The sequence below is a fragment of the Petromyzon marinus genome, chromosome 23 (assembly GCF_048934315.1).
Source record: "Petromyzon marinus isolate PM22_M1 ecotype Great Lakes invasive population chromosome 23, UKy_Petmar_22M1.pri1.0, whole genome shotgun sequence".
Classification (NCBI taxonomy): domain Eukaryota; kingdom Metazoa; phylum Chordata; class Hyperoartia; order Petromyzontiformes; family Petromyzontidae; genus Petromyzon; species Petromyzon marinus.
The window spans coordinates 5324803-5351291 of NC_133689.1; the positions used below are offsets into that span (position 1 = coordinate 5324803).

The window sequence follows — 26489 nt, forward strand, 5'->3', positions numbered from 1 at the left end:
GGGGAGGGAGCGACAGTGGGGGAATGCGCCACTCACCCAGGGCTCGGAGGAGCACGAACTGCATCCCCAGGGCGAAGGGACGGTCTCGCTCTGGGAATGACCTGAACCCCCGTTTCAGGGGGTGGAGGATGTGGGGGAGGGGGGGAACAGGGAGTCGAGGAACAACATTCACAACCCGTTTCGGTTCAGCGCGTTTGAGTTCAATACAATTTAGCTCAATCGGAATCAGAATCTTCAGAATCTTAGTTCAGACTGGGAGGAAGAATCCGATTAGCTATGAAGCTCTTTTTTTCACAGATGTCCAGTTTGGGGGCGGGGGGGGGGTCAGCAAGTTGCAGCAGCAAACAATTAAAAAACACAATAGGAGTGCAAAATACAAATAAATGGAAAAGAAGTGACGAATTGTAAATAAACAAATTCAGTGCATTAGTACAATTTATCAAGCTTAGGAAAGGCAGCAAAAAACAATAACAGCTTCAAATAAAGTTCTAATAATAAAACAGCTCAATTGAATATATATACGTGAAGCCTAAGTGTCTGCTTGATCAACCACTCCTCTCCATTGGCAGCATTGGGCTAGTGGTGAACATCCCACATTCCTATGTCAGGGCCAAGACTATCCGTAGGAATACCACTGCTGGCTGTGAACAAAGTGTTATCAACCAGAAGCATTGGATTTCTGGAAGAAATGTTTTTTTTATCTCCCCCTGCATGCAAACCGTCATTGCAAGATAAATTTGGCAATTACCCCTGATGCCAGACGAGGCTTCAGAAATCAAACTGCTTCTGTCTTACAATCTGCTGCTGCCGTGCGCTCTGCCGTTGTTGGTGTGTGCCGCTGCTGCTGCTGCTGCAGCTACACAGAGTCGCAACCTGTGAGCGTTACATCTCGACTCCTTCGTAACGCTGCATGCATGTATCGTGTCGGAGGTGCGTTACATTCCCGCTCCTAATTCGCTGTTTGCCTTGGCGGCCGAATGGAAAACGTCGTGGGTTTAATTTTCCAACACACCCGGGGTGTGCTCACGTAGTAATTAGTTGGCACGTTTTGTTTACGTGACAACCCATTACCGATTGGCCACGTCGGCTGGTGGTGGGTTAACGACACGTTTATATTTACACGATCTAACCAAAAAAAATTAAACTTTATTTTTAACCAGTGATGAGGTCACGGGCAGCCACACCTGAAGAAAAAAGTTGGAATATAAATGATCCCATTGCAGGACTCTGTTGAAAATGTTTTGCTTTCTTGGATAACTCGACATCTGTGAGAAAAGAGCTTCATAGCTCGTCATTTTGAGATGATTATAATTATTGATTGTTATCATTGTTATCGCTGTCCGGTTTTCTTTTTTGGATGGTGCCGTATTTTGTTCAGCGTGTTGTGGTTCACGTGGAATGGAAAGATTGGTTTATGCAGGCACAACTTGCATGACCGGGAGGTTACGAAATCCCCCCTGCTTGTTGTGGAGGTCCACGGTTAGAATCCAACAGGCCACCCTGGTAATTATCGCGGTTGTATTAACCACAAAAATTAAAATAAAAACGCCGTCTGCTTTACAGTGGACGTCAAAGCTCCCGTTACGTCGTTCGAAAATAGCGGGCCACCGTTTTCCAGCATCGCGGTCCAAAGTTGCCCAATTAGAAAGATTACACCCCAAACTACTCAATTGGGATTACACCCACAGCAACAACATTGCCCCCTGCTGTGAAACTACTCCTGACTGTGTCTGTGAAACGCAGCAGCGACCTTCCTTCGCGACAGCCTTGCCTCTACATAAGAACGAAAGCTCCATGACCAAATGCGCTCAATTGTTACCTTATTCATCGTCGTTGTCATCAACAACGTCATCATCGCAGTCATCGTGATCCTCACCGGAGTGTGACAATGATGGCGGAGGGCTGGGCGCACACCGTGATGAGGGTCACCGCGAAGAGGAAGACGAGGAACGGCGCGAGCGTGCCGCACTCCTTGCGGCACTTCCCCGGCGCGGCGAAGCCGGCAGAGTGGAGGTTTGTTCGCACGATGAAGAGGCCGGCCAGGCCCGGCACAGCACCGCCCCCCGACGACGCCGACACCGCCGCCGTGGCCATAGCCGTGGCCACCGCCGCCACCACCTCCTGGCTCTGCACGCACGTGCACTCCGTGAAGTTCAGCGCCTGCACCGGGTGGGATGGATTTGCGGAGTGGAACAACGGCGGAGCGTCCAAATTGAGCACCTCACTTGCGGGGCCCGCGCATTGCGGTGCCGCCTGGCTTTGACGTTCCTCATCGTGGGGACCGGTCGGTGGAACCGTCAACGTCGTCGGAACGTCGACAGGCCAATGCGCGCATCTGATTCGTGAAGGGGAAAATTAAAGACAGGTTACGGGAGTGCGGTCGTGGCCAGCAGACCTCGACATTGAAATTTTGCTCCTGAACCATATTTCCATCTTGCGCAAGAACAGAATAGAAGACCTAGCGGGGGAAAAAAAGCAGAGGAGAAAATTCCGAGGCACCTTGTGCCACACAGGTTCGGCTGCCACTGGGTGGTGTCCTTTCAAATGTATTTACATAACAGGTGACGATGTAAGTCGCTCATCGCATGTAAGTTGCTCTGAGATACCCCGGTCGATTCAGCCTTAAATTAATGCCTGGTGTGCGATGTGTAAACATCGCCACTCGGGATACAAAGGCGGCCGGGTGTGGTGCTGGACATCCATCCTCTCATGTGCAGTGTCGGCCTTCATAGATGCTCGCTAACAGCACTGTACGTAACAAACCCATGGGCGCGGTTGGCTACGTAATGTGCAAAAGAAGTTCAATATGTACATACATAAATATATGGCCCAACATTATGTGAAGCCTATACGGGGGGATCTTTGTATTTGTCTTTGTGCGTGTGAGTATGCTTGCATGTGTGTGTTGGGAGTGTGTACAGGAATAAGCACATGTGGTGTATTTGCCAGTCATCCTTCTCAGTCAACCCATGCCACCTGGGTCTGATCTGTGACCTCCTGCCAGCAGCAAGCCTTCAACACATCACGTATGCAAGCATGTATGCTGAACTTTTTTCGCACCGCACGCAGCCAACCGTGTTTATCAGAGGTGCGGGGGAAGGACGACACGTAAAGCAGTTGTAAGGAAATTAGTTTTCAATCGAGATGATTTAAAGGTGCACAGCTCCAGTACAGCGGTGGCCAACAGGCATCTCCTGAGCCTCATGCGGCGTGACGTAGAACATACTAAGGGGCATAACGTAGAACACACTATCACATGTATCAAAGAATAATGTCTCCCGTGCTGTGCCGAAAACTATCAATATATATACACACACACTAATATAAACACTTGGCTCTTTGCAGAACTTAATGGTGTACTTTTTGGCTATTGGTCTGTTACGGGATGACCACCCCTGCTCCAGTGGCGTCCCAATAACGGAAGGAAGAGCGTTCCAGACGGCCGCAGAAGTGCATCTGGCCTGGCACAAGCGCGATGCCAACGTGACCGCCACTTGGTGGCGAACGGCGGTGGTTAGCTGCTGATGCTGATGCTGCTGCTGCTGCTGCTGCACACTCACGCCTGTGGCCGTGTCGTTGATCACGCCGCTGCACCCCGCCAGGCAGGGACTGAAGTAGGTGACCCCGTCGGAGCCGCACACGGGAGAGTAGCGTCCCGCGCGGCACCCGCAGCGCTCGTTGCAGCTGCCCGTCAGGTTGCGCTGTCGCACGGTCAGCGAGGGTCTGCACAGGGTAGCGCCCGGGAGAGCCGGTCAGCCGTCTCTCTCTCTCTCTCCTCGACGATCGAGGCGTCATCGGGGCCAAATCCGACGCTGGTGTGGGTGTGTGTGTGTGCGTGCGTGCGCGTGCGTTGAACTTCTTTCGCGCCATACGTAGCCAGCCGTGCTAATCGGAGGTGTTCGTGCCACCGCCATACGTCGTTGACGGCACGTGTCCCACTCTCCCTCTGCCAGATCCGCACCGCCGCTGCACAGCAGAGACGCAAAGCGACCTCCGAAATCTGCCCTGACAGTCTCCCACCACATGCAGGCGCCTGATGACGATCGCTTTTATGAAATGTTTATTTTATTATTAATTAATTTATTATTTTATATCTACGTGACTTTACCAGAAAGAACCAAAGAAATATGAATTACTGCAGTCACGAAAGTTTTAAGTGAAAAGCCTCCCGCCACCTGAAGTTTGCTCTTCTCCCCTGGTCGCCGGACTATCGGAGACCACTCCGATAGTCCGTGTCGGCAATCGATCCTCCCCCTGACCCACCCCCCTCGCGTCCTGCACTACGCGTCCCACCCAGCGCATCCCTCAGTTGGCTGATCGTAGCCGCAGCGCTCACCTGACCTGCGTTGTTCTCCCGCCGTGCTCCTGCACTGCCCATCCTGTCTTGCCACGAAATTGCCGGCATCCGTCTCGGACATCTGTTGCCGATACTGGTCATTCTTGTTGTTGCTGCTGCTGCTGCTGCTGCGTCTGCTCGTACCTGTGCTGCTACGCTTTTACTGCCGCCGCCGCTAGCTGCTGCTGCTGCTGCTAACGACGACAACTTTCAATCGAATACGAATTCACGGCGAGAAGAAAGGGGACGATGGCAACGTAGAGGGCCCTCCCACCCAACCCCCCCACCCCCTTCGTTACCCGGTGGTGTAGGGGATGCTGATGCCCCCCAGGTTGATGCTCTCACAGCCGACGATGAAGAGCGTGGAGAAGCAGAGCAGGGAGACGCCGCTGCAGCAGAGGGCGAGCCGCGCGGCCTCGCAGGCGCTCATCTGCAGCCGCTTGATGATGTAGCCACCCAGCAGGAGGCCCACGCCGGCGCCCGGCACGATGATGAGTCCTGGATACCAGCCGGGCACAATCACAACCGTCCTAGTTCGAGCATTTTGGGTCATTGGTCATTTCACTTTGGCGGCCGCGGCTCAGTGGTGGGAAGTCCACGTTTCCATGGCGAGGGCGAGTCTTCGCGACAATCGCAAAGTGGTCGTCGATATGACGGAATGCACGATGGGCTGCGATTCAACCGAGTGTGCGCTTGTTCCACCTTCGTCCGCGCCATTTACCACGTGAAACTAATCCTGGCGGCGATGCTGCTGCTGCTGCAGCTGCTGCATTTCCCAGTGGTGCAAAAGCACAATTAACATAAACACTCGAATACATTCACCAACGATGCTGCTTTGCCTTAAAAAAAAACTAAAATATATAATAGGCGACATGTCTGGCCATTGCTCTTCTTCACAGCACATACGATGTGTACATCAAATGTCCCATGCAGAAGGATCACTGCCTAAAACGTCTCCCATTATATATTTATATTTTGAAGGCCACAGTGTTATTGGCAAATGTGTTGAGTTTATTGCATTAAATGGTTGCTCTTTCCCCACAATAGCTGCCTAGCTCACTTGCAACAGGGCCCGCAGTTGCGGATCGGCCCCACTGAATCTACTGGGCTTCCGTGAAAATGAGCTTCACAGCTCATCGGATTTCTCCATGATAAATATTCTGATTCTTTATTCTGAATCACGCGACTGCGGCGACATCACTCCAAAAACAGCACGTTTGACCGCACCTCGAGTAGCACAGTCGGCGGCGAATGTGTCACCCGAACTTCCCTTCTTTCGATAAATACGACGATCAGATTTGCATTGTGACGTTAAGTACATGAACCCCGCCTCGGCGGGAGGGAACTGACCCCGCGGGCTCATCGGCTGACAGCTCAACAACAACAACAGCTACGGTAATTTTAATTTTCTTCGGGCCGCCTTTTAATTGATTTTGCCCAAATGGAAATTCGGGGAAGTGAATGTTTATAGTCATACGGGGTGGGTGGGGCGGTGGCCTTCGCTGTAGTTGGTAGCCATTAGGCTCTCACAGCTGCCATGCTATTTAATTCGCAGAGTAGCCTTCTCGCTGCGAGGAGATGACATCATTTCAAAACAAGCATCGATTGTTCGCAGTCATCTGTTTCCTTGTGCACGGCAGCAGTCAGTGATGGTGGCGGTGATGATGAAGCATTTTACCCATCGACCTCCACCGCTCCCCTCCCGTCATCCACCCTCCACGTTTCCATGGCCACTCGTTTTGTCACGAATTGCACAATGAGTGGCGTCAACGGAAGCTGATCGATGCAATTCAATACGTGAGTTTGCCTTTGATTATTCGTTGGCAAGGCTCTTTCTTCCTGTACTTTCACTTCTTCGCCGGGAACTTTTTTGTGTAAGACGAGACATCATTGTGAGATGCTGCTGCTGCTGCATTGGCGGTGGTGCACAATAACAATTGCCAACAATGACGAGTACTCAACCAATTATCAGTCAATAACAGTGCGACCTTAACATAAAAAAATATATAACGGGAGACGTTTCAGGCACGAGAGACGGTTGTTGTGAATGTGCAGTGAAAAAAAACAAAAAACAGAGGGAGATAGGGAGTGGAAAGAGAGACGGAGAGAATGTGTCGACAATTTTACGTTCACGCATCAACATATTTCACCTGGATCATCCCTTAAGGTGGAACATCTCCTGTGCAAAGGGTGCCTAGTGTATCAGGTGAAACAGGCGTAGTGAACTCGTGATGACTCGTACACACACAGAGCGTAGTGAGTGAGATGTACAGAGCAGTGACGTGCGGTGAGGTCAATGGCTGGGGAGGCACTGGCTAGTGTCACAGCCAGATTCACTCACTGAGAGGGGCGTGGCCTCACGGAGGGGGGCGTGTCCTTACTGAGGGGGGCGTTTTAGACACGTCCCCCTCAGTGAGGCAGATGTGATAGCTGCCTCCCCTGGTGCTTTCTATTGCAGTTTCATGACGAGACCAGCGAGCCTAAATATCTTTATACACGTACGTGAAATAAGTTACCTGGAGTATGGAAGGCGAGGACATGAAATGAAGGGGTCTACAAACATTACATTGGTGACACACAGAGAGATAGTAACAGGCACGCGCTTATTGCCCGCGCTCCATCCAGTTACTGAGGGGTTGCGCAATCAGAGGTGAGGCTGAGCTCGTCGCTGCCTCACCTCTCGTCTCTTCCTGTATTTGCAACGGAGCTCCGCAAATTTGGCGATTTTGACTATGAAAATGATTGGAATCGTACAGAAATTACATTTATAACACAGATCAGTGGAAAAATATTTATATTTATTTGATTTGATTATTCTTTTTTTTTACTTATCGTAACAGCTATTTTCATTGGAGTATGCCAGGTGAGGCTCTGCCTCCCCTGCCTCCCCTGACCGCACGTTCCCGGTACAGAGAGGAATGTGAGAGAACACGGAAGAGATCGATTGAGAGGGATTGCGAGAAAGGTGGAGAGTGAGAGAGATACTGTAGTGTTGCAGAGATGAAGAGTGATATAGAGGGATGGTAAGAGAGACGGAGAGAGACTGCAGAAACAGAAAGAGAGAGATGGTAAATGAGAGAGGGTAGGAGAGACTAAAGACAGACAGAGAGAGAGAGAGATGCTGATAAATGTTAAGAGCGAGAGAGAAAAGTGAGAGGTGGTTAGAGGGACGAAGAGTGAGAGACTCGCTAGAGGGAGATGGTCAAAAAGATCGGTGCGGGTGAGAGAGAGAGAGAGAGACAGGTGGAGAGAGACGGGGGAGACAAATACAGATGGTCAGAGAGAGAGAGAGAGATGGAGTGAGAGAGGGAGCGAGTACCGGTGTAGGTGCTGGCTCGGGACGCAGGGACTCCGAACTGAGACTCGATGAACTTGGGGATGAAGGTGATGAGTGCTGTGACGATGGCACACTCGGCCGTGTAGGAGAGGCTCACGAATAGGAAGGGCTTGTTGGCCATGATGCGCACTGCCGCACGGGGAAGCTCTGCACCGCAAGCACACAAAGACGAAGAAGATCTCCCGGGTAGCCTACGCGCACTGTAGGGGCAAGTGCTGTTAGTGAGCACCTGTGAAGGCCGCCACGGCACCACGCCCGGTCGCCTTTGTCTCCCCAGTGGAGACGTTTACACATCACGCCAGGTGCTCATTTGAGGCTGAGTCGACCTAGGGGAGGTCCGGGACCGGTTCAGATGTATGGCCGTGAGGGGGAATAAAAACTCGGGTCGCCTGGTTTGCAGCGCAGCGTGCTAACCCGCTGCACTACGGCTCCCCAATAAAGCACAAATACACTCAGATACACACACACACACTCGCTTGCACAAACACGCACGTTACCAATACAGCACTCAGCACTTGCAGTTTCCGTCGGCAAGAGCGTTGCTGCTCAATTAACCGCTTGAGCATGACGTGCATAGCACCGCTATTCGGGCAAGTCAGCAGACCTAACGGCAGAACAGGAACAAGAGTAACATTTTAAGAGGTGAATGGGCGGCGCATAGGGCTTGTAAATTCTCATGTGCAAGAGCACTGAGGCAGCACCGCTGATATTCCTGGGTCGTAATTTATGGAGCCACCTAAGTGGAGACGACGTTACGGTCTCGGCCTCAACACTACCTCCTTATCACAATACATCACTCTGTCATTATAGAAAATGCGAGTCCGCGTTACAGATTCACCATCTGCACTTACGTTGAACTTCTTTTGCACCGTACGTAGCCGACCGCGCTACGCGAAACGCTGACGGCTCGGGTGAGCCCGACAGAAGTGTTCACAGGAAATGAGCCAAATCGTAAATGGAAGGCAGAAATTTGGCCACTTTCTCAAACTGTCCGGCCAACAACAAAGAGGCTCTGGGAATCTCTCTTCACCTTCAAGACTACCAGCACAAATCGTGACATTTGCCTAGCACCCGCACCCCCCCCCACACCCCCGCACCCCCCAGGCACGCTACCGTAAGCGGTCACCTCGCATGTCATCGCCAAAGTTCATCGTTGAGGTTCGCTGGGGAACTCGCCCTCCTGCGTCCGTGGCGGGCGAGGGGACGCTCGCGGCGATGCTGCAGACGCTGGTGCAGGAAACGGCGGAGTCCTGGACGCTGGCCGACTCGGCCTCCTCCAACTCCTTCCTCTTCCTCCTCCTCCTCCTCTCCTCCTCCTCCTCCTCCTCGCCGTTCACTTTGCCCGCCGCCTGCTGCTGCTGCCGCCACCGGAGGTCATCGGGCCAACCGAGACTCGTCGGAGGCCCCCTGGCGTTGCGGGAGGCGCGGGGAGGCAGCCGCTTGGGATACGCGAACATGGGCACGACCACGAGAAGCATGGCCATTGAGCAGAGGAGGAAGCCGCCCCACCTGGAGCACGGCGGGGGGGGGGGGGGGGGGTGGGTGGCACGCCGGGGTCACGCGGCACGGGGAGCCGTTAGCGGGGCGGCAACGTTGCGATGGCGGCAACATTAATTGGGTCCTTGACCACGTCTCAGGCCCTGCCTGCCCAGGCCCTTCTTGTCACGTGGCAAGAAGGGCCTGGGACACTGTGCTGTACGTCTTCATCACCATCATCTTCACCCTCACTGAAGGGGTCCCTACATCATCATCACTTTCACTCTCACTGGAGGGGGTTCCTACATAATCATCACTCTCACTGAAGGGGGTCCCTACATCATTATCATCATCATCTTCACTCTTGCTGAAGGGGTCCCTACATCATCATCACCTTCACTGTCGCTGGAGGGGTCCCTACATCATCATCATCACCTTCACCCTCACTGGAGGGGTCCCTACATCATCATCATCAATCTTACTGAAGGGGTCCCTACATCATCATCATCATCACCTTCACCCTCACTGGAGGGGTCCCTACATCATCATCATCATCAATCTTACTGAAGGGGTCCCTACATCATCATCATCACCTTCACTGTCACTGGAGGGGTCCCTACATCATCATCATCATCACCTTCATTCTTACTGAAGGGGTCCCTACATCATCATCATCACCTTCACCCTCACTGGAGGGGTCCCTACATCATCATCATCAATCTTACTGAAGGGGTCCCTACATCATCATCATCATCACCTTCACTGTCACTGGAGGGGTCCCTACATCATCATCATCATCACCTTCATTCTTACTGAAGGGGTCCCTACATCATCATCATCATCACCTTCACTGTCACTGGAGGGGTCCCTACATCATTATCATCACTCTTACTGGAGGAGTCCCTACATCGTCATCACCTTCACCCTCACAGAAGGGGGTTCCTACATCATCATCATCACCTTCACTGGAGGGGTCCCTATATCACCATCATCACCTTGACTCTCACTCGAGGGGGTCCCTACATCACCATCATCACCTTGACTCTCACACGAGGGGGTTCCTACATCATCATCATCATCACCTTGACTCTCACTCGAGGGGGTCCCTACATCATCATCATCATCATCACCTTGACTCTCACTCGAGGGGGTCCCTACATCATCATCATCACCCTGACTCTCACTCGAGGGGGTCCCTACATCACCATCATCACCCTGACTCTCACTCGAGGGGGTCCCTACATCATCATCATCATCATCACCCTGACTCTCACTCGAGGGGGTCCCTACATCATCATCATCACCCTGACTCTCACTCGAGGGGGTCCCTACATCATCATCACACTGACTCTTACTCGAGGGGGTCCCTACATCATCATCACCTTGACTCTCACTCGAGGGGGTCCCTACATCACCATCATCACCCTGACTCTCACTCGAGGGGGTCCCTACATCATCATCATCACCCTGACTCTCACTCGAGGGGGTCCCTACATCATCATCATCATCACCTTGACTCTCACTCGAGGGGGTCCCCACATCATCATCATCACCCTGACTCTCACTCGAGGGGGTCCCTACATCATTATCATCACCCTGACTCTCACTCGAGGGGGTCCCTACATCATCATCACCCTGACTCTCACTCGAGGGGGTCCGTACATCATCATCATCATCACCTTGACTCTCACTCGAGGGGGTCCCCACATCATCATCATCACCCTGACTCTCACTCGAGGGGGTCCCTACATCATCATCACCTTGACTCTCACTCGAGGGAGTCCGTACATCATCATCACCCTGACTCTCACTCGAGGGGGTCCCTACATCATCATCACCTTGACTCTCACTCGAGGGGGTCGCCACATCATCATCATCACCCTGACTCTCACTCGAGGGGGTCCCTACATCATCATCATCACCTTGACTCTCACTCGAGGGGGTCCCTACATCATCATCATCATCACCTTGACTCTCACTCGAGGGGGTCCCTACATCATCATCATCACCCTGACTCTCACTCGAGGGGGTCCCTACATCATCATCATCATCACCTTGACTCTCACTCGAGGGGGTCCCTACATCATCATCATCACCCTGACTCTCACTCGAGGGGGTCCCTACATCATCATCATCATCACCTTGACTCTCACTCGAGGGGGTCCCTACATCATCATCATCACCCTGACTCTCACTCGAGGGGGTCCCTACATCATCATCATCACCCTGACTCTCACTCGAGGGGGTCCCTACATCATCATCACCCTCACTCTCACTCGAGGGGGTCCCTACATCATCATCACCCTCACTCTCACTCGAGGGGGTCCCTACATCATCATCATCACCCTGACTCTCACTCGAGGGGGTCCCTACATCATCATCATCACCTTGACTCTCACTCGAGGGAGTCCGTACATCATCATGATCACCCTGACTCTCACTCGAGGGGGTCCCTACATCATCATCATCATCACCTTGACTCTCACTCGAGGGGGTCCCTACATCATCATCATCACCTTGACTCTCACTCGAGGGGGTCCCTACATCATCATCATCATCACCTTGACTCTCACTCGAGGGGGTCCCTACATCATCATCATCATCACCCTGACTCTCACTCGAGGGGGTCCCTACATCATCATCACCTTGACTCTCACTCGAGGGGGTCCCTACATCACCATCATCACCCTGACTCTCACTCGAGGGGGTCCCTACATCATCATCACCTTGACTCTCACTCGAGGGGGTCCCTACATCATCATCATCACCCTGACTCTCACTCGAGGGGGTCCCTACATCATCATCACCTTGACTCTCACTCGAGGGGGTCCCTACATCACCATCATCACCCTGACTCTCACTCGAGGGGGTCCCTACATCATCATCACCTTGACTCTCACTCGAGGGGGTCCCTACATCATCATCATCACCTTGACTCTCACTCGAGGGGGTCCCTACATCATCATCATCACCCTGACTCTCACTCGAGGGGGTCCCTACATCATCATCATCACCCTGACTCTCACTCGAGGGGGTCCTTACATCATCATGATCATCACCTTGACTCTCACTCGAGGGGGTCCCTACATCATCATCACCCTCACTCTCACTCGAGGGGGTCCCTACATCATCATGATCATCACCTTGACTCTCACTCAAGGGGGTCCCTACATCATCATCACCCTGACTCTCACTCGAGGGGGTCCCTACCAGTTTCCAATGAAGCGAGGATCGTCCTGGCTCAAGGAGCTCTGCTCCCCCGGCCACTCGGGGAACCCGATGAGGAACCCCCCGAGCAGGTACCCAGCAGCAGGGCCCAGGGCCCCCATCACGTAGAGCGCCGCTGAGAGAGGGGTGGGGTGGGGGGGGGGGAGGCAGAGGGCATCCATCGTCAATCCAAATTTGCCAATTTCGTAAAATTACACGGCAGATGACTCCGCTTGGGATGAGGCACATTGTAATCAACGTCGTCCGGCAAAAAAAAACCCAAAACTCCTCTCAAGCCTTCTCGTGGCTAGCGGACATTGGGATTTAGCTCCTGAACGCACAGCCATACGAAATTATGAAATAGATACAAATTCGGAGATCATCGGACCCCCAACTGGCAGACTAATGCCCGTCCGCAGGCCAGGTGTGCTTTGCTCACCTTGTGCCCACAGTGACCGCTGCCACTTGGGGGGGTGGGTGCCTTTTCAAATGTTTGAGATGAGATGTAAGGTGGTCTGAGATGCCTTGGCACATTGAGAGGCGGGCGGGGTGGGGGTGGCAGGGTGGTATATAACAAATACATCATCTTCTTGGTTCTTTCGGTAAAGTCACGTAGAAGGGAAACAATAAAATAATAAAATATATATAAAAGTATAAAATTCTCACGTTTTTTTATATATTTATTATTGTATTGTTTCCCTTCTACGTGACTTTACCGAAAGAACCAAGAATATGAATCCCTGCAGCCACGAAAGCTTTAAATAAAAAAAAATACATTATCGTTTGAGATCCTTGGTGAAAAGTGCTATATCAATGGAATTATCAATGTTAGCGAGCAGCTATTAAGGTCAGTATGTTCACTGTTGAACGCACCGCACTAATACTCTTTGGTTTTATTCGGTAAAGTCACGTAGGTAAAATAAAATAAAACAATTAAATCAAGACGTTTCGGGGGCAACACAAGCGTCCGCCTTCAGGTGGAACAGTCACAGCAGAATATCTGTGTCAAGTGCACAATTCCGAGACGACTTGGATCATTTATAGGTCAGGTGAGGGGGGGGCCAGAAAGGAACGTGGGCGGGTGGGAGGGCTGAGTGAAGCCGCCTTTTGTTAAACTTCAGTACAGACCAACCTTTTGGAAACTAAAATTACCAATTTCGATTTAAAGCTTTCGTGACTGCAAGGATTCATCTTCTTTGGTTCTTTCGGTAAAGTCACGTAGAATGAGAGGACAGCGCTGTCCTACCAGACAGTCTCGTCCCTTCACCTGATGAAAGCCGCTTGTGTTGTGGCCGAAACGTCGTGAGAATATTATTGTGTTATTTTATTTTATCAATTTATTATTTTATTCTCATTCTACGTAACTTTACCGAAAGAACCAAAGAAGATAAAATGACCAACCTAAGTATTAATTTTAGGCTGAGTCAATGTCGAGAATTTCCCAAGCCAGGTCCCGGATAGCAGCTGGCGATGTTGGGGCACAAACAGCAACTGAGCCTGGCTCAGTGAGCTCATGGTGCAGGGTGCTAAACCACTGCCCCATACCACCACAGCCACCACCACCACAGGCGTTAACATAAACAAGGGGATCGGGGCAGAGATACATTAAGAGTGAAACGATGTTCAAACAGGGAGAAAACTAGAGCGATGAATGGACAGACGCAGATAGGCGTGGAGATAGACACGCAGAGAAACAGACGTTCACTCTACCTCTCGAATCTACATCTCTGCCTTCCCTGTGTTCTATGAAAAAAGGACCATTGCCCGAAACGTCGCCAATTATGCATATTTTAAAAGGCCACAGCACTATATTGATGAACGCGTTGAGTTTGGAGTTTGTTCATCGTCATTCTGCACCAATATCAACGCAACAGCATCAGCAGCGCCGCCAGATAATTTCTTTAATTTACGAGACAGACGGACAGATGTGAATCTGTGTCATTTGGCCCCATCCTCTCCGGAGGACGCTGTGCTTGGTGCAGAGGTGACTTGCGTACACGAGCGACATCACACTCCGCTCCCACGAGGCTCCACCAACGCCTGTTACCAAGTGACTCCGTGTCTCAGCCTGATTACACCTCGTTCATTTTTTTCCCTCAGCCGTAAACAATGTTGCAATCGCTAGGCTAGGCCTGCAGAGCAGAGCGCTCATTAGTTAGCAGCAGTAGGAGCAGCAGCATCCATCATCATCAGCAGCAATACCATTGACGTCATCATCAGCAAGAGCATCAGCAGTAGCAAGGGGAAACATTTTTCATCAGCAGCATTAGCAGCAATAGTAACTAAAACTACGCCACCACTTTCAATAACCCTCACTCTTGGTATGTATGTTTAATTTATTTCGCACCATACGTTGCCCACCGTGCTCATCGGAGGTATGTTACAATTTTACAATTGTTGCAAAGCGCCTTTAGTTAATTTGCTACATACATCTACATAAGATAAGATCAGCAGTGGCAATACAGTTGTCCTCATCAGCAGTAGCAGCAGCAGCGTTAAGAGCAACAACAACATCACCATCACCATCAGCAGTGGCATATCTCAGCCCTCTGGGATCACTTTGTACGACATGAGCAATCTTCACGCTATGGAAAGACAGTCCACCGACGAGGGACTGCGACATTTCCACCACTGGCTTTGGGCTGCCAAAAGTGATAACGTTGCCTCATTAACCATAATCATGACCATCAGAACTATCACGACTGTATCGTGGCCACCACCACCACCACCACATCATCAGCAGCAGCATCAGCGGTGGCATTTCACATCGACAAGAGCGTGCAATTGTACACGGCAGTCAGTCAAATATTTGATGCGCTAGAGCGTGTTATTTAGGCAAAGGGGCAACAGAGGTGACCTCTAGATCCAGGGGTCATGGGCAGATGTGGCCGCACTTGGGTCCCCAGCCCTAAGGCGATGGGTTTCGCAACAAAACAGGAATAACATTTTTGCCAATAATTAACTTAACGAGCATTCTATACGTCACCTCGGGCTAGTAGGCATTCCACATTTGACAACTCGGCAAAAGCCGATATATATGTAGAAACATCAGAATCAGACTATTTCTACTGGAAGAATTCGATGAGCTATAAATCGCATTTTTACAGATGTACAGCAGGATTTTTTTAACAGATGTTCAGTAGCTCTGGGTAGCAGCATTTCAAAAACATGTGTGGACATGCGGTATTACCCCTTTTAACGACGGTGTTTGGTTCCACGAAACAGGTCGCTAAGTGATTCGGTTGTAAAGCGAGTTTCGGAAATACCCGTTAAAGGCTTCATTTGTTCCGATAGCATCGAAAGTTACCCATTTTCACCCATAAAAGTACTAAAAAAATATTTAAACAATGGATATTAATACATGAAGATACTAACAACACTATAAACACATAATATTGATAGAAAAATGGTCACGTAATACATTAATTAATATTTACTATACCTGCAACAGCCCGTCGTTAATAGGGGAATGGTCGGCAAGCGAACACATTGGGCTCTATGGAGACACTACACTACTATACACTACACTATACACTACACTACTATACTATACACTACACTACTATACACTACACCACTATACACTACACTACACTATACACTACACTACTATACACTACACTATACACTACACTACTATACACTACACTATACACTACTATACACTACAATACTATACACTACACTATACACTACACTACTATACACTACACTATACACTACTATACACTACACTACTATACACTACTATACACTACACTATACACTACTATACACTACAATACTATACACTACACTATACACTACACTATACACTACTATACACTACACTACTATACACTACACTATACACTACACATTGGCCTCTATGGAGGCTCGTGGTTAAGCGAGTAGTCGTTAACAGGGGTGGTCGTTAAGAGGGTGTTCTACTATACACTATACGCTACACTAATATACACTACACTACTATACACTACACTACTATACACTACACTATACACTACACTACTATACACTACACTATACACTACACTACACACTACACTATACACTATACGCTACACTAATATACACTACTATACACTACACTATACACTACACTACTATACACTACACTATACACTACTATACACTACACTATACACTACTATACACTACACTATACACTACATTACTATACACTACACTATACACTACTATACACTACACTACTATACACCACACTACTATACACTACAGTACAATACACCACACTACTATACACTACACTATACACTACACTACTATACACTACACATTGGGCTCTATGGAAGCTCGTGGTTAAGCGAGTAGTCGTTAACAGGGGTGGTCGTTAAGAGGGGTTCTCCTGTACATGTTTGGCACCAGTTATTAAGGATGTAGCAATGCATCGATTAATCGATTCACATTGACGAGCATCTACGATCGCTAGAGATGCATCAAAGCACTGCGCGAAATAATTTACATTTACCACGATGGATTTAATTCGCATTCATTCTACGATCCATGCACTTCTCTCTCTGTACTTAAAATTCCACGCGATTCCACGTCATCTGTGCCTACTCTGCGCACTTCTCAGATGTAATTTCCGCTTCTTTGTTGGCTGTACATGATATGAACCGTATCTCCGAGCAAGGTGATACTGCACTGATGAAAAAAATGTCTTGTACAGGAACATTGTTACGTTGCTTATATATTTTTTTATGCTGCAGTCAGGTTTTGCCAGCGAGGGAAGATAATGCATCTGGTTTTATTTCTTTTCAAAAAGAAGGAAATCTAGGAAAAGTGAGGGCGAGAGACTAAAAAAAGACAAAGATCCCACGTATAACCTGTAACAGACTGTTGGGGCGAACACCTATGAAGGCTGCAGCAGCACACGAGGAGGTGGGTGGCCAGCACCACAGCCCGGCCGCCTTTATCTCCCTAGTGCAGATGTTTACACACCGCACCAGGTACTCATTTGAGGCTGAGTCGACCCAGGGGAGGCCCAGTACCGATTCAGATAATCACTGGCATTGGTGGTCGTGAGCGGGAATCGAATTCGGGGATTCTGCCGGGTTCATACCGCAGGCTGCTGTCCGCTTGACCTCACAGACGCCCACCGCAACGTGATGAGACCAGAGAACACAAAGCTGTCATTTGAGGAATCACATTGATTGCGTAAAAGTCGAGTGGGCCTGGGTGGGGGGAAAAAAAATCGGATGATGGCCGGTGGTCAACACCAACTGTGAAGTGCTAATCCTCCCCCTCCCTCCTAACTTTCATTTAATTAACCAATGAACCCTTAAATAAAATCCCAAAAGCATCAAAGCTCCAGCTTTGATGCCGAATAGAACCAAAGAGTATGGCTCCAGCTTAATGACCAACACCATGATACAATCTAGGAAAGCCTTCTCGTTAAACTAACCGCTAAATGGCTTCACCCGATTAAACTAATCTAACCTATTCTTTGGGTCTTTCGGTAAAGTCACGTAGATAGGTTGAAATAAAATAACAGAAAACTACGACGTTTCGATCACAACGCAAGCGATCGTCATCAGGAGGAGAAAAAAAACTGCCAATGGACAACCAATTAAGGCAACTGCAATTATTCGATTGGTTCGCCTGCACGGACCGCCCTGGTAACTTCGTGGCACCTCGTGGCACCTGAACGGTCAAATAGTCAGCATTGCTTCCACTCCAGTTTGCCAGTTCTGCTGAACAAAAAACGAATTCGAGCGGCAAATTTTTCCCCATGTAAACAACTCGATTTGATAGGTTCTGTTCGGTGGTGGAGGGTTATAGTTGGTTTAGTTCGTTAATCAGCGAACTCTCAATCTGCTTGTCCTGTTGAGAGTCGTGGTGGCAGCGTGTTGAGTAGCACGGTCCACACCTCCATTTTTCTGGCGACAGACTCCAGCACGACACTACTACACTATACACTACTATACACTACACTATACACTACTATACACTACACTATACACTACTATACACTACACTATACACTGCTACACTATACACTACTACACTATACACTACTATACACTACACTATACACTACTATACACTACACTATACACTACTATACACTACACTATACACTACTATACACTACACTATACACTACTACACTATACACTACTATACACTACACTATACACTACTACACTATACACTACTACACTATACACTACACATCTACACTATACACTACTATACACTACACTATACACTACACACTACTACACTATACACTACTATGCATTACTATACACTACTACACTATACATTACTATACACTACTACACTATACACTACTACACTACTATACATTACTACACTATACACTACTATACACTACACTATACACTACTATACACTACACTATACATTACTATACACTACTATACACTATACACTACACTATACACTACTATACACTACACTATACATTACTATACACTATACTATACATTACTATACACTATACACTACAATATAAACTACTATACACTACACTATACACTACTATACACTACACTATAGATTACTATACACTACTATACACTATACACTACACTATACACTACTATACACTACACTATACATTACTATACACTACACTATACACTACTATACACTATATACTACAATATACACTACTATACACTACACTATACACTACTATACACTACACTATACATTACTATACACTACTACACTATACACTACTATACACTACTATACACTACTACACTACTATACATTACTACACTATACACTACTATACACTATACACTACTATACACTATACACTACTATACACTACACTATAGATTACTATACACTACTATACACTACACTATACACTACTATACACTACACTATACATTACTATACACTACACTATACACTACTATACACTATACACTACAATATACACTACTATACACTATACACTACACTATACACTACTACACTATACACTACTATACACTACACTATACATTACTATACACTACTACACTATACACTACTATACACTACTGCACTATACACTACTACACTATACACTACTATACACTACACTATAAAACTACTACACTATACACTACTATACACTATACCAGGGGTCGGGAACCTATGGCTCGCGAGCCAGATGTGGCTCTTTTGATGATTGCATATGGCTCGCAGATAAAACAAAATATTCTCACTTGTTTTAATCCATCCATCGATTTTTCACTGCGCATGTCCTGTTCAGGGCTGCAGGAGCAATTGTCCATTATTTTAATTGGATGATACTGGCCTACGTTTGCCGTTGCTGGGTAAAACAGGTAAACGCCCCCTTTTGAATCAGTCTGAGACTGCGTCTGCTCGGTCATTAGCTCAAAGCTAACCCTTCGACGAAGAAGATGGCGAAAAGAAAAAAAGACGACGAGTATCGTACATTTCAGGACGAATGGACCGAAGAATTCGCCTTTGTGGAGAGAGCGGGTTCTGCGGTGTGTCTAATTTGCAATGACAAAATTACATCGTTGAAACGGTCGAATGTAAAGCGGCACTTCGACACGCGCCACGCTACCTTTGCATCAAAATACCCTGCGGGAGACAGCAGAAAGAAAGCGTGCCAAGAGCTTCTGAGCAGGGTGCAAGCTAGCCAGCAGCAACTCCGCGTATGGACCCGGCAAGGTGACTATAATTCGGCTAGCTTTGCTGGTTCTTTAGCAATAGTGAGGAACGGAAAACCATTCACAGATGGCGAGTATGCTAAAACGTTCATGCTGGATGTAGCCAATGAACTTTTTGATGATCTTCCGAACAAAGACAAGATAATCAAACGGATACAAGACATGCCTCTGTCGGCAAGAACTGTTCATGATCGTACCATCGTGATGGCAAACAAAGTGGAGGAAACGCAAGTGAAGGACATAAATGCAGCGCCGTTCTTTTCTCTGGCTTTGGATGAGTCAACAGACGTGAGCCATTTGTCGCAGTTCAGCGTGATTGCAAGATATGCTGTTGGTGACACACTGCGCGAAGAAAGTCTTGCTGTTCTGCCATTAAAAGGGTCCACAAGAGGTGAGGATTTATTCAAGTCTTTCATGGAGTTTGCTCAAGAAAAAAGTCTACCTATGGATAAACTTCTCTCAGTGTGTACTGATGGTGCTCCGTGTATGGTGGGGAAAAACAAAGGATTTGTGGCGCTTCTCCGTGAACATGAAAATAGACCCATCCTAAGTTTCCATTGCATTATACACCAGGAGGCACTTTGTGCTCAGATGTGTGACAGGCAGTTTGGCGAAGTGATGTCGCTGGTCATTCGTGTGATCAACTTTATTGTTGCCCGAGCCTTAAATGATCGCCAGTTTAAAACACTGCTGGATGAAGTTGTAAATAACTATCCTGGTCTGCTTTTGCACAGCAATGTGCGTTGGTTGTCAAGAGGGAAGGTGCTTAGCCGTTTTGCGGCTTGCCTGAACGAAATCCGGACTTTCCTTGAAATGAAAGGCGTCGGGCATCCTGAGCTAGCCGACACCGAGTGGCTCCTCAAGTTTTACTATCTCGTAGATCTGACTGAACATCTGAACCAGCTCAACGTGAAAATGCAAGGCATTGGAAATACAGTGTTATCCCTTCAACAAGCTGTATTTGCTTTTGAAAACAAGCTGGAGCTTTTCATCACGGATCTTGAAACAGGTCGTTTACTACATTTTGAAAAACTGAGCCAATTTAAAGATGCATGCACAGCAAGTGAGCCCATTCAAAACCTTGATCTCCACCAGCTAGCTGGCTGCACATCCAGTCTCCTACAGTCCTTCAAAGCACGCTTTGGAGAATTTCGTGAGCACACTCGTCTTTTTAAGTTCATCACCCATCCAAACGAGTGTTCACTGAACACAGCCGACCTGAATTACATCCCTGGTGTCTCCGTCAGAGATTTTGAAGCAGAAGTGGCTGACCTGAAGGCCTCAGACATGTGGGTGAATAAGTTCAAGTCACTGAATGAAGATTTGGAAAGAATCACACGACAGAAAGCGGAGTTGGCGAGCAAGCACATGTGGACAGAAATGAAAAAAACTCCAACCCGAAGACCAGCTGATTCTCAAAACTTGGAACGCGCTTCCTGTCACATACCACACACTGCAGCGTGTGAGTATTGCTGTATTGACCATGTTTGGATCTACGTATGCATGTGAGCAGTCATTCTCACATCTTAAAAACATCAAGTCCAACCTACGATCACGTTTAACGGATGAAAGCCTCAACGCTTGCATGAAGCTTAACCTCACCAAGTACCAACCCGACTACAAAGACATCAGCAAATCCGTGCAGCACCAGAAGTCGCATTAATGGTGAGTGTTATAACAACATTATTTAAAAGAATAAATTCAGAGGCTTATTATACTGACATTTAGTTGAATTCACTTTTAAAATATATTATATGGCTCTCACTGAAATAAATTTCCAATTTTTTTGCTTTCATGGCTCTCTTAGTCAAAAAGGTTCCCGACCCCTGCACTATACACTACTATACATTACTATACACTACACTATACACTCCACTATACACTACACTACACACTACTACACTATACACTACTATACATTACTATACACTACTACACTATACACTACTACACTATACATTACTCTACACTATACACTAGTATACACTATAAACTACACTATACACTACACTACTACACTATACACTACTATACACTACACTATACATTACTATACACTACTACACTATACACTACACTACGATACACTATTACACTACACAGACTCTGGCTCTTCCTGTGGAATTCCCAGGCGTTCCCAGGCCAGCCAAGCGACATCGTCCCGTCAGCAGCAGCGTGTCCTGGGCCAGCCCCGGGCCCTTCGCCCAGTGGGACGTGCTGCTGCTGCTGCTACTACTGCTGTTGCTGCTGCTGCTGTTGCTGCTGCTGCTTCTGCTGCTAGCTGCTGCTGCTGCCCGGTAGAGTTCCAGGGTGGAGTCTACCGGGGGGCATCCTTACCAGGTGCCCGAACCACCTCAACTGGCTCCTCTCGGTCCGGAGGAGCAGCGGTGGCACGACTCTGAGGTTCTCCCGGATTACCGGGCTCCTCACCCGATCGCAGAGAGTGAGTCCGGCAACCCGGCGGAGAAACCTCAGGGCTATAGTTAAACAATAATGACATGATATCCTATTTGTTAATTTGTAATTATATTCATTTGAAATGGTAGGTTTTTTTGGTAGAGTAATTCTATTTCAATTCGTGACTATCTCTGTATCTTTCCATGTCTGTGTCTCTCTCCCTGTGTTTGTTTCCACGTCTGTCTGTTGTCTCTGTCTCGCTGTCTCCCTTTGTATTTGCGTGTCTCTCTCCGTGTCTGTTTCTCTTTGTGTTAATTTCTGTGTGAATGCCAGATAATTTATTTAATTTTTGGGGCGAGACGGGCAGAGGTGGAAGCCGGCGACCCGAGTTCGATTCCCGCTCACGGCCAACACCGGCGACGATTTTCTAAACCGGTCCCGGTCCTCCCCAATGTCGAAGTCTCTGCAGTATCTATCTCTCGTGTCCATCTCAATCTGTGTATTTGCGCGTGTGTGTGTCTCTCTCTCTGTCCATGTCTGTCTCGGTGTCTGCCTCCCCCGTCTCCCCACCACATCTGTCCTTCAGGGCTCCTACTCCCACGTCCGCGGCCAAAGTCGCACTTCATCGTCGCAACATCGCAGCAACGCGCTCATCATCCCGGCTCGAGCGAGCCCCTTTTAACCGGAGCGACGATGTGCAATGCCTTTTGAAGTTAATGCAACGGCGCAAAAGTCGTCTATATTTAAATAGCACACCAGACAGGGCTCAGAGAAAAGTCGGACAGGGTGGGTGGGTGGGAGGTGGTGATGGGGGGGGGGGGTAACATGTATATCAGCTGTGATCAAGTCACGGGGGGGGGGCGGGTGGTGCGGATGACAGTTGTGGGGGGTTGTGGTGGAGGACTATAGCGACTCCCACGTGGCATTCACGATTCAATCCTCCAATCCTCGATGATGGGGGCGATTGCGCAAAGCGCTCGCGAGCCGCGGGATGCAGTGCCGTGGCCACCACGTGGCCCGCTCTGTTTACGAGCAGCTCGGCTGCTATGGGGACGAGAGACACCGTCGAATCGACCTGCCGCTGCGCACACAACAACAGCAATAACAACCGCAATTCGCCACAAAGCGGCGACGACGTCACCACTGCGCTTGTGCCAGGCTACGTGCACGTTAAGGCCACGTGAAGTGTCGAACGCCCGCCGGAAGGAGGTCACAGGGCAGATTCAGAATGTGCCATGGGTCGACTGACTTGAGATGACCGGCCCAATGCGCCACATTGCTGCGCGCGCGAGCAAACACACACACGCACAAAGATCCCCCGTATAGCCTTAACAGACTGTTGGGGCAAGTGCTGTTAGCGAGCACCTATGAAGGCCGGCACGGCACACGAGGGGGTGGGTGGCCAACACCACGCCCGGCCGCCTTTGTCTCCGCAGTGGCGATGTTTACGCATCGCATCAGGTACTCATTTGAGGCTGAGTCGACCTAGGGGAGGCCCAGGACCGGTTCAGATAATCGTCACTGATGTTGGCCATGAGCAGGAATCGAACCTGGTTCGCCAGGTTTGTAGCGCAGCGCGCTAACCGCTACACTACCGCTCCCCACACACGCGCGCGTGCACACACACACACGCACGCGCGCGCTGACGGTGCCGGGCACGCCTGCGAAACCAGCGTTCCGTTTCATTTTGATTCACGATCGCGTTTCACCGCGGTGACCCCTTGAGATGGCGCACCTCGTGTGCAAGGGCGTCCAGGGGTGTCCGGTGACGGCAAGCAAAGGGCAGGGATAGATGGGTGGAGATCGGCAACCCGATGACACAATGAACCCCTGGAAAAGGTGGGCCAGGTCTCGTCGGATCTCGGAGGCTGAGGCGGGTTAAGCCAGGTTAAGTCGTCTGGTGGGGAGGTCTGCCTGAGCAATGCCCAGGTGCTGTAGGCTTGCGCTGTGAAGTGACATGGAGATGGCAGTGCGGCGATGGATTCTCTAATCGATATTGTTCGAAACTTTAAGGTGATATCCTCTCGTATCCTTGGGGGGTCCCCCCCCCCCACCAACACCCCGCTCCAGATATCCGAGATTCCTCCCACATGAAACCAATCTAACATTGATGGAGGTGGTCGATTACTCCCGAGCAGGGACCCGCCTGAACAAGTCTTTAGACACGGCGTGGCACTTCCACGTTAATAAAGGACATCATTTTCATACAAACACACAAAAATAATATTCATATTCTTGGTTCTTTCGGTAAAGTCACGTAGAAGGATGACGTCATCCTCTCAGCCGACAAGGGCAATGCCACTGTCATCATGGATAAAATAGAATATAACAACAAAATTCAAGAATTACTCAACGATGGCAGCTATACAACAATAAAAAAGAGAGCCCACCAACAGCCTCGTCATACAAACCAACAAAATCATTTCTGATTCAACCGCATTAATTGATCAAACCAAACAGTTCTCGTTGAAACCTTCTGCTGCCAGGCTACCAATATTATACGGCTTACCAAAAATACATAAAGTATATACACCCCTTCGTCCCATCGTCTCTACTATCAACCCCCCCACCTACAAACTGGCTCGTTTTCTGTCTGAAATCCTGCGGCCTTTCATTGGAAAAACACCTCTGCGGTACAAAATTCTACTCACCTGGTATCGACAATCACGGGATTTTCCTTGTCCCCAGACGACCTGCTTGTCAGTTTTGATGTAGTTTCCTTATTCACCAAAGTTCCTGTACCTGACACCATCGCAATCATTGAAGACTTGGTTCATCAAGGACTAAACACTGAGGTACCCCCCTGGTGAGACACTGCTTAACCAATACATACTTCACTTGGAATGGAGCTTTCTACAAACAAACTGAGGGTACCCCAATGGGCTCCCCCTTATCTCCGGTTGTAGCCAACATTTTCATGGAGAAATTTGAGACTGACGCCATCCAGACTGCCACTCTGCGCCCAACCTTATGGAAGAGGTACGTAGATGACACTTTTGCCATCTGGCCACATGGCCGGCCTGCTCTAGACAAATTCCTCGACCACATCAATTCCATACACCCAGCCATCAGATTTCCTCGACCACATCAATTACATACACCCAGCCATCAGATTTACCATGGAAGTCGAAAAAGATGGCAAGCTACCTCTTTTGGATGTCCTAATAAAAAAGAGACCTGATGGTTCAATGAGCCACTCTGTCTACATGAAAGCTACCCATACGGATGCTTACCTGAAACCGAATTCCCACCACCATCCATCCCAGAAGAATTCCCTCATCAAGACTCTGCACCATAGAGCCCAATGCATATCCAACCAGGAACACATATCCAGTGAACTCAAGCACGTACACCAAGCTCTTAAGGCTAATGGTTACTTCGACTACACAATCCGCAAAGCTATTACTCCAACCATGAAGAAGGACCCTCTTGAGGAGCCTTTCAAAACCATCACTTTACCCTACATTGCGGGGATCACAAAAAAGATCTCCAAAATCTTGAATAAACACAAGATCCAGGTCCAATTCAACACATTACATAAAATCCGTGATCTGGTTCCATCTGTAAAATATGTGATTCCGTCTACAAAATAAGTTGCCTCTGTGGTAGTAGTTACATTGGAGAAACCAAACGACATGTCTCGGACCGCATTCGTGAACACAAAGTAGACCTAAAACACAGTAGGACCAACACCTCGGCCGTGGCAGATCACTGTTATAATTTAGTAGGCTCACATGACATTGACTTCTCCAAGACAGAGGTTCTTTGCAAGCCATCTGGCTACCATGAGAGATTCGTTCATGAGGCTATCCACATATACAAACACAGAGACAATTTCAACCGAGAAGATGGTTTCTGGCTTAGCAATCATTGGAAGGATTTGATAAACCATTTCGGGTCTAAATTGATTGTTCACGCTTACGGTAGCTTTCAGACCGCATCCATTATTTTCGTCTCCCCCCTCCTCTTTTCCGAACATAGATGGACTCGTCCATCTGAATAACTGTCAAATCGCTCTCCGTGGTGCTAACGTTAAAAAACGCCACTT

At 48.6% G+C, this 26489-nt stretch overlaps 2 protein-coding genes across 2 annotated transcripts in view; both read right to left on the reverse strand.

Moving 5' to 3' along the window:
* Positions 1-26489, reverse strand: part of LOC116945221 (extracellular sulfatase Sulf-1-like) — a 371767-nt gene that overhangs the window by 265820 nt on the left and 79458 nt on the right. The window lies entirely within an intron of this gene.
* The window catches only part of LOC116945220 (solute carrier organic anion transporter family member 5A1-like), a 51535-nt gene that overhangs the window by 9494 nt on the left and 15552 nt on the right, over positions 1-26489 (reverse strand). The window contains exons 3-9 of the mRNA XM_032959521.2: positions 12360-12492; positions 8800-9182; positions 7656-7820; positions 4636-4834; positions 3561-3723; positions 1877-2160; positions 37-101 (exon numbers count right to left, since the gene is read on the reverse strand). Coding sequence (XP_032815412.2) covers positions 37-101; positions 1877-2160; positions 3561-3723; positions 4636-4834; positions 7656-7820; positions 8800-9182; positions 12360-12492 — 1392 coding nt within the window. The remainder of the gene's footprint in view (positions 1-36; positions 102-1876; positions 2161-3560; positions 3724-4635; positions 4835-7655; positions 7821-8799; positions 9183-12359; positions 12493-26489) is intronic.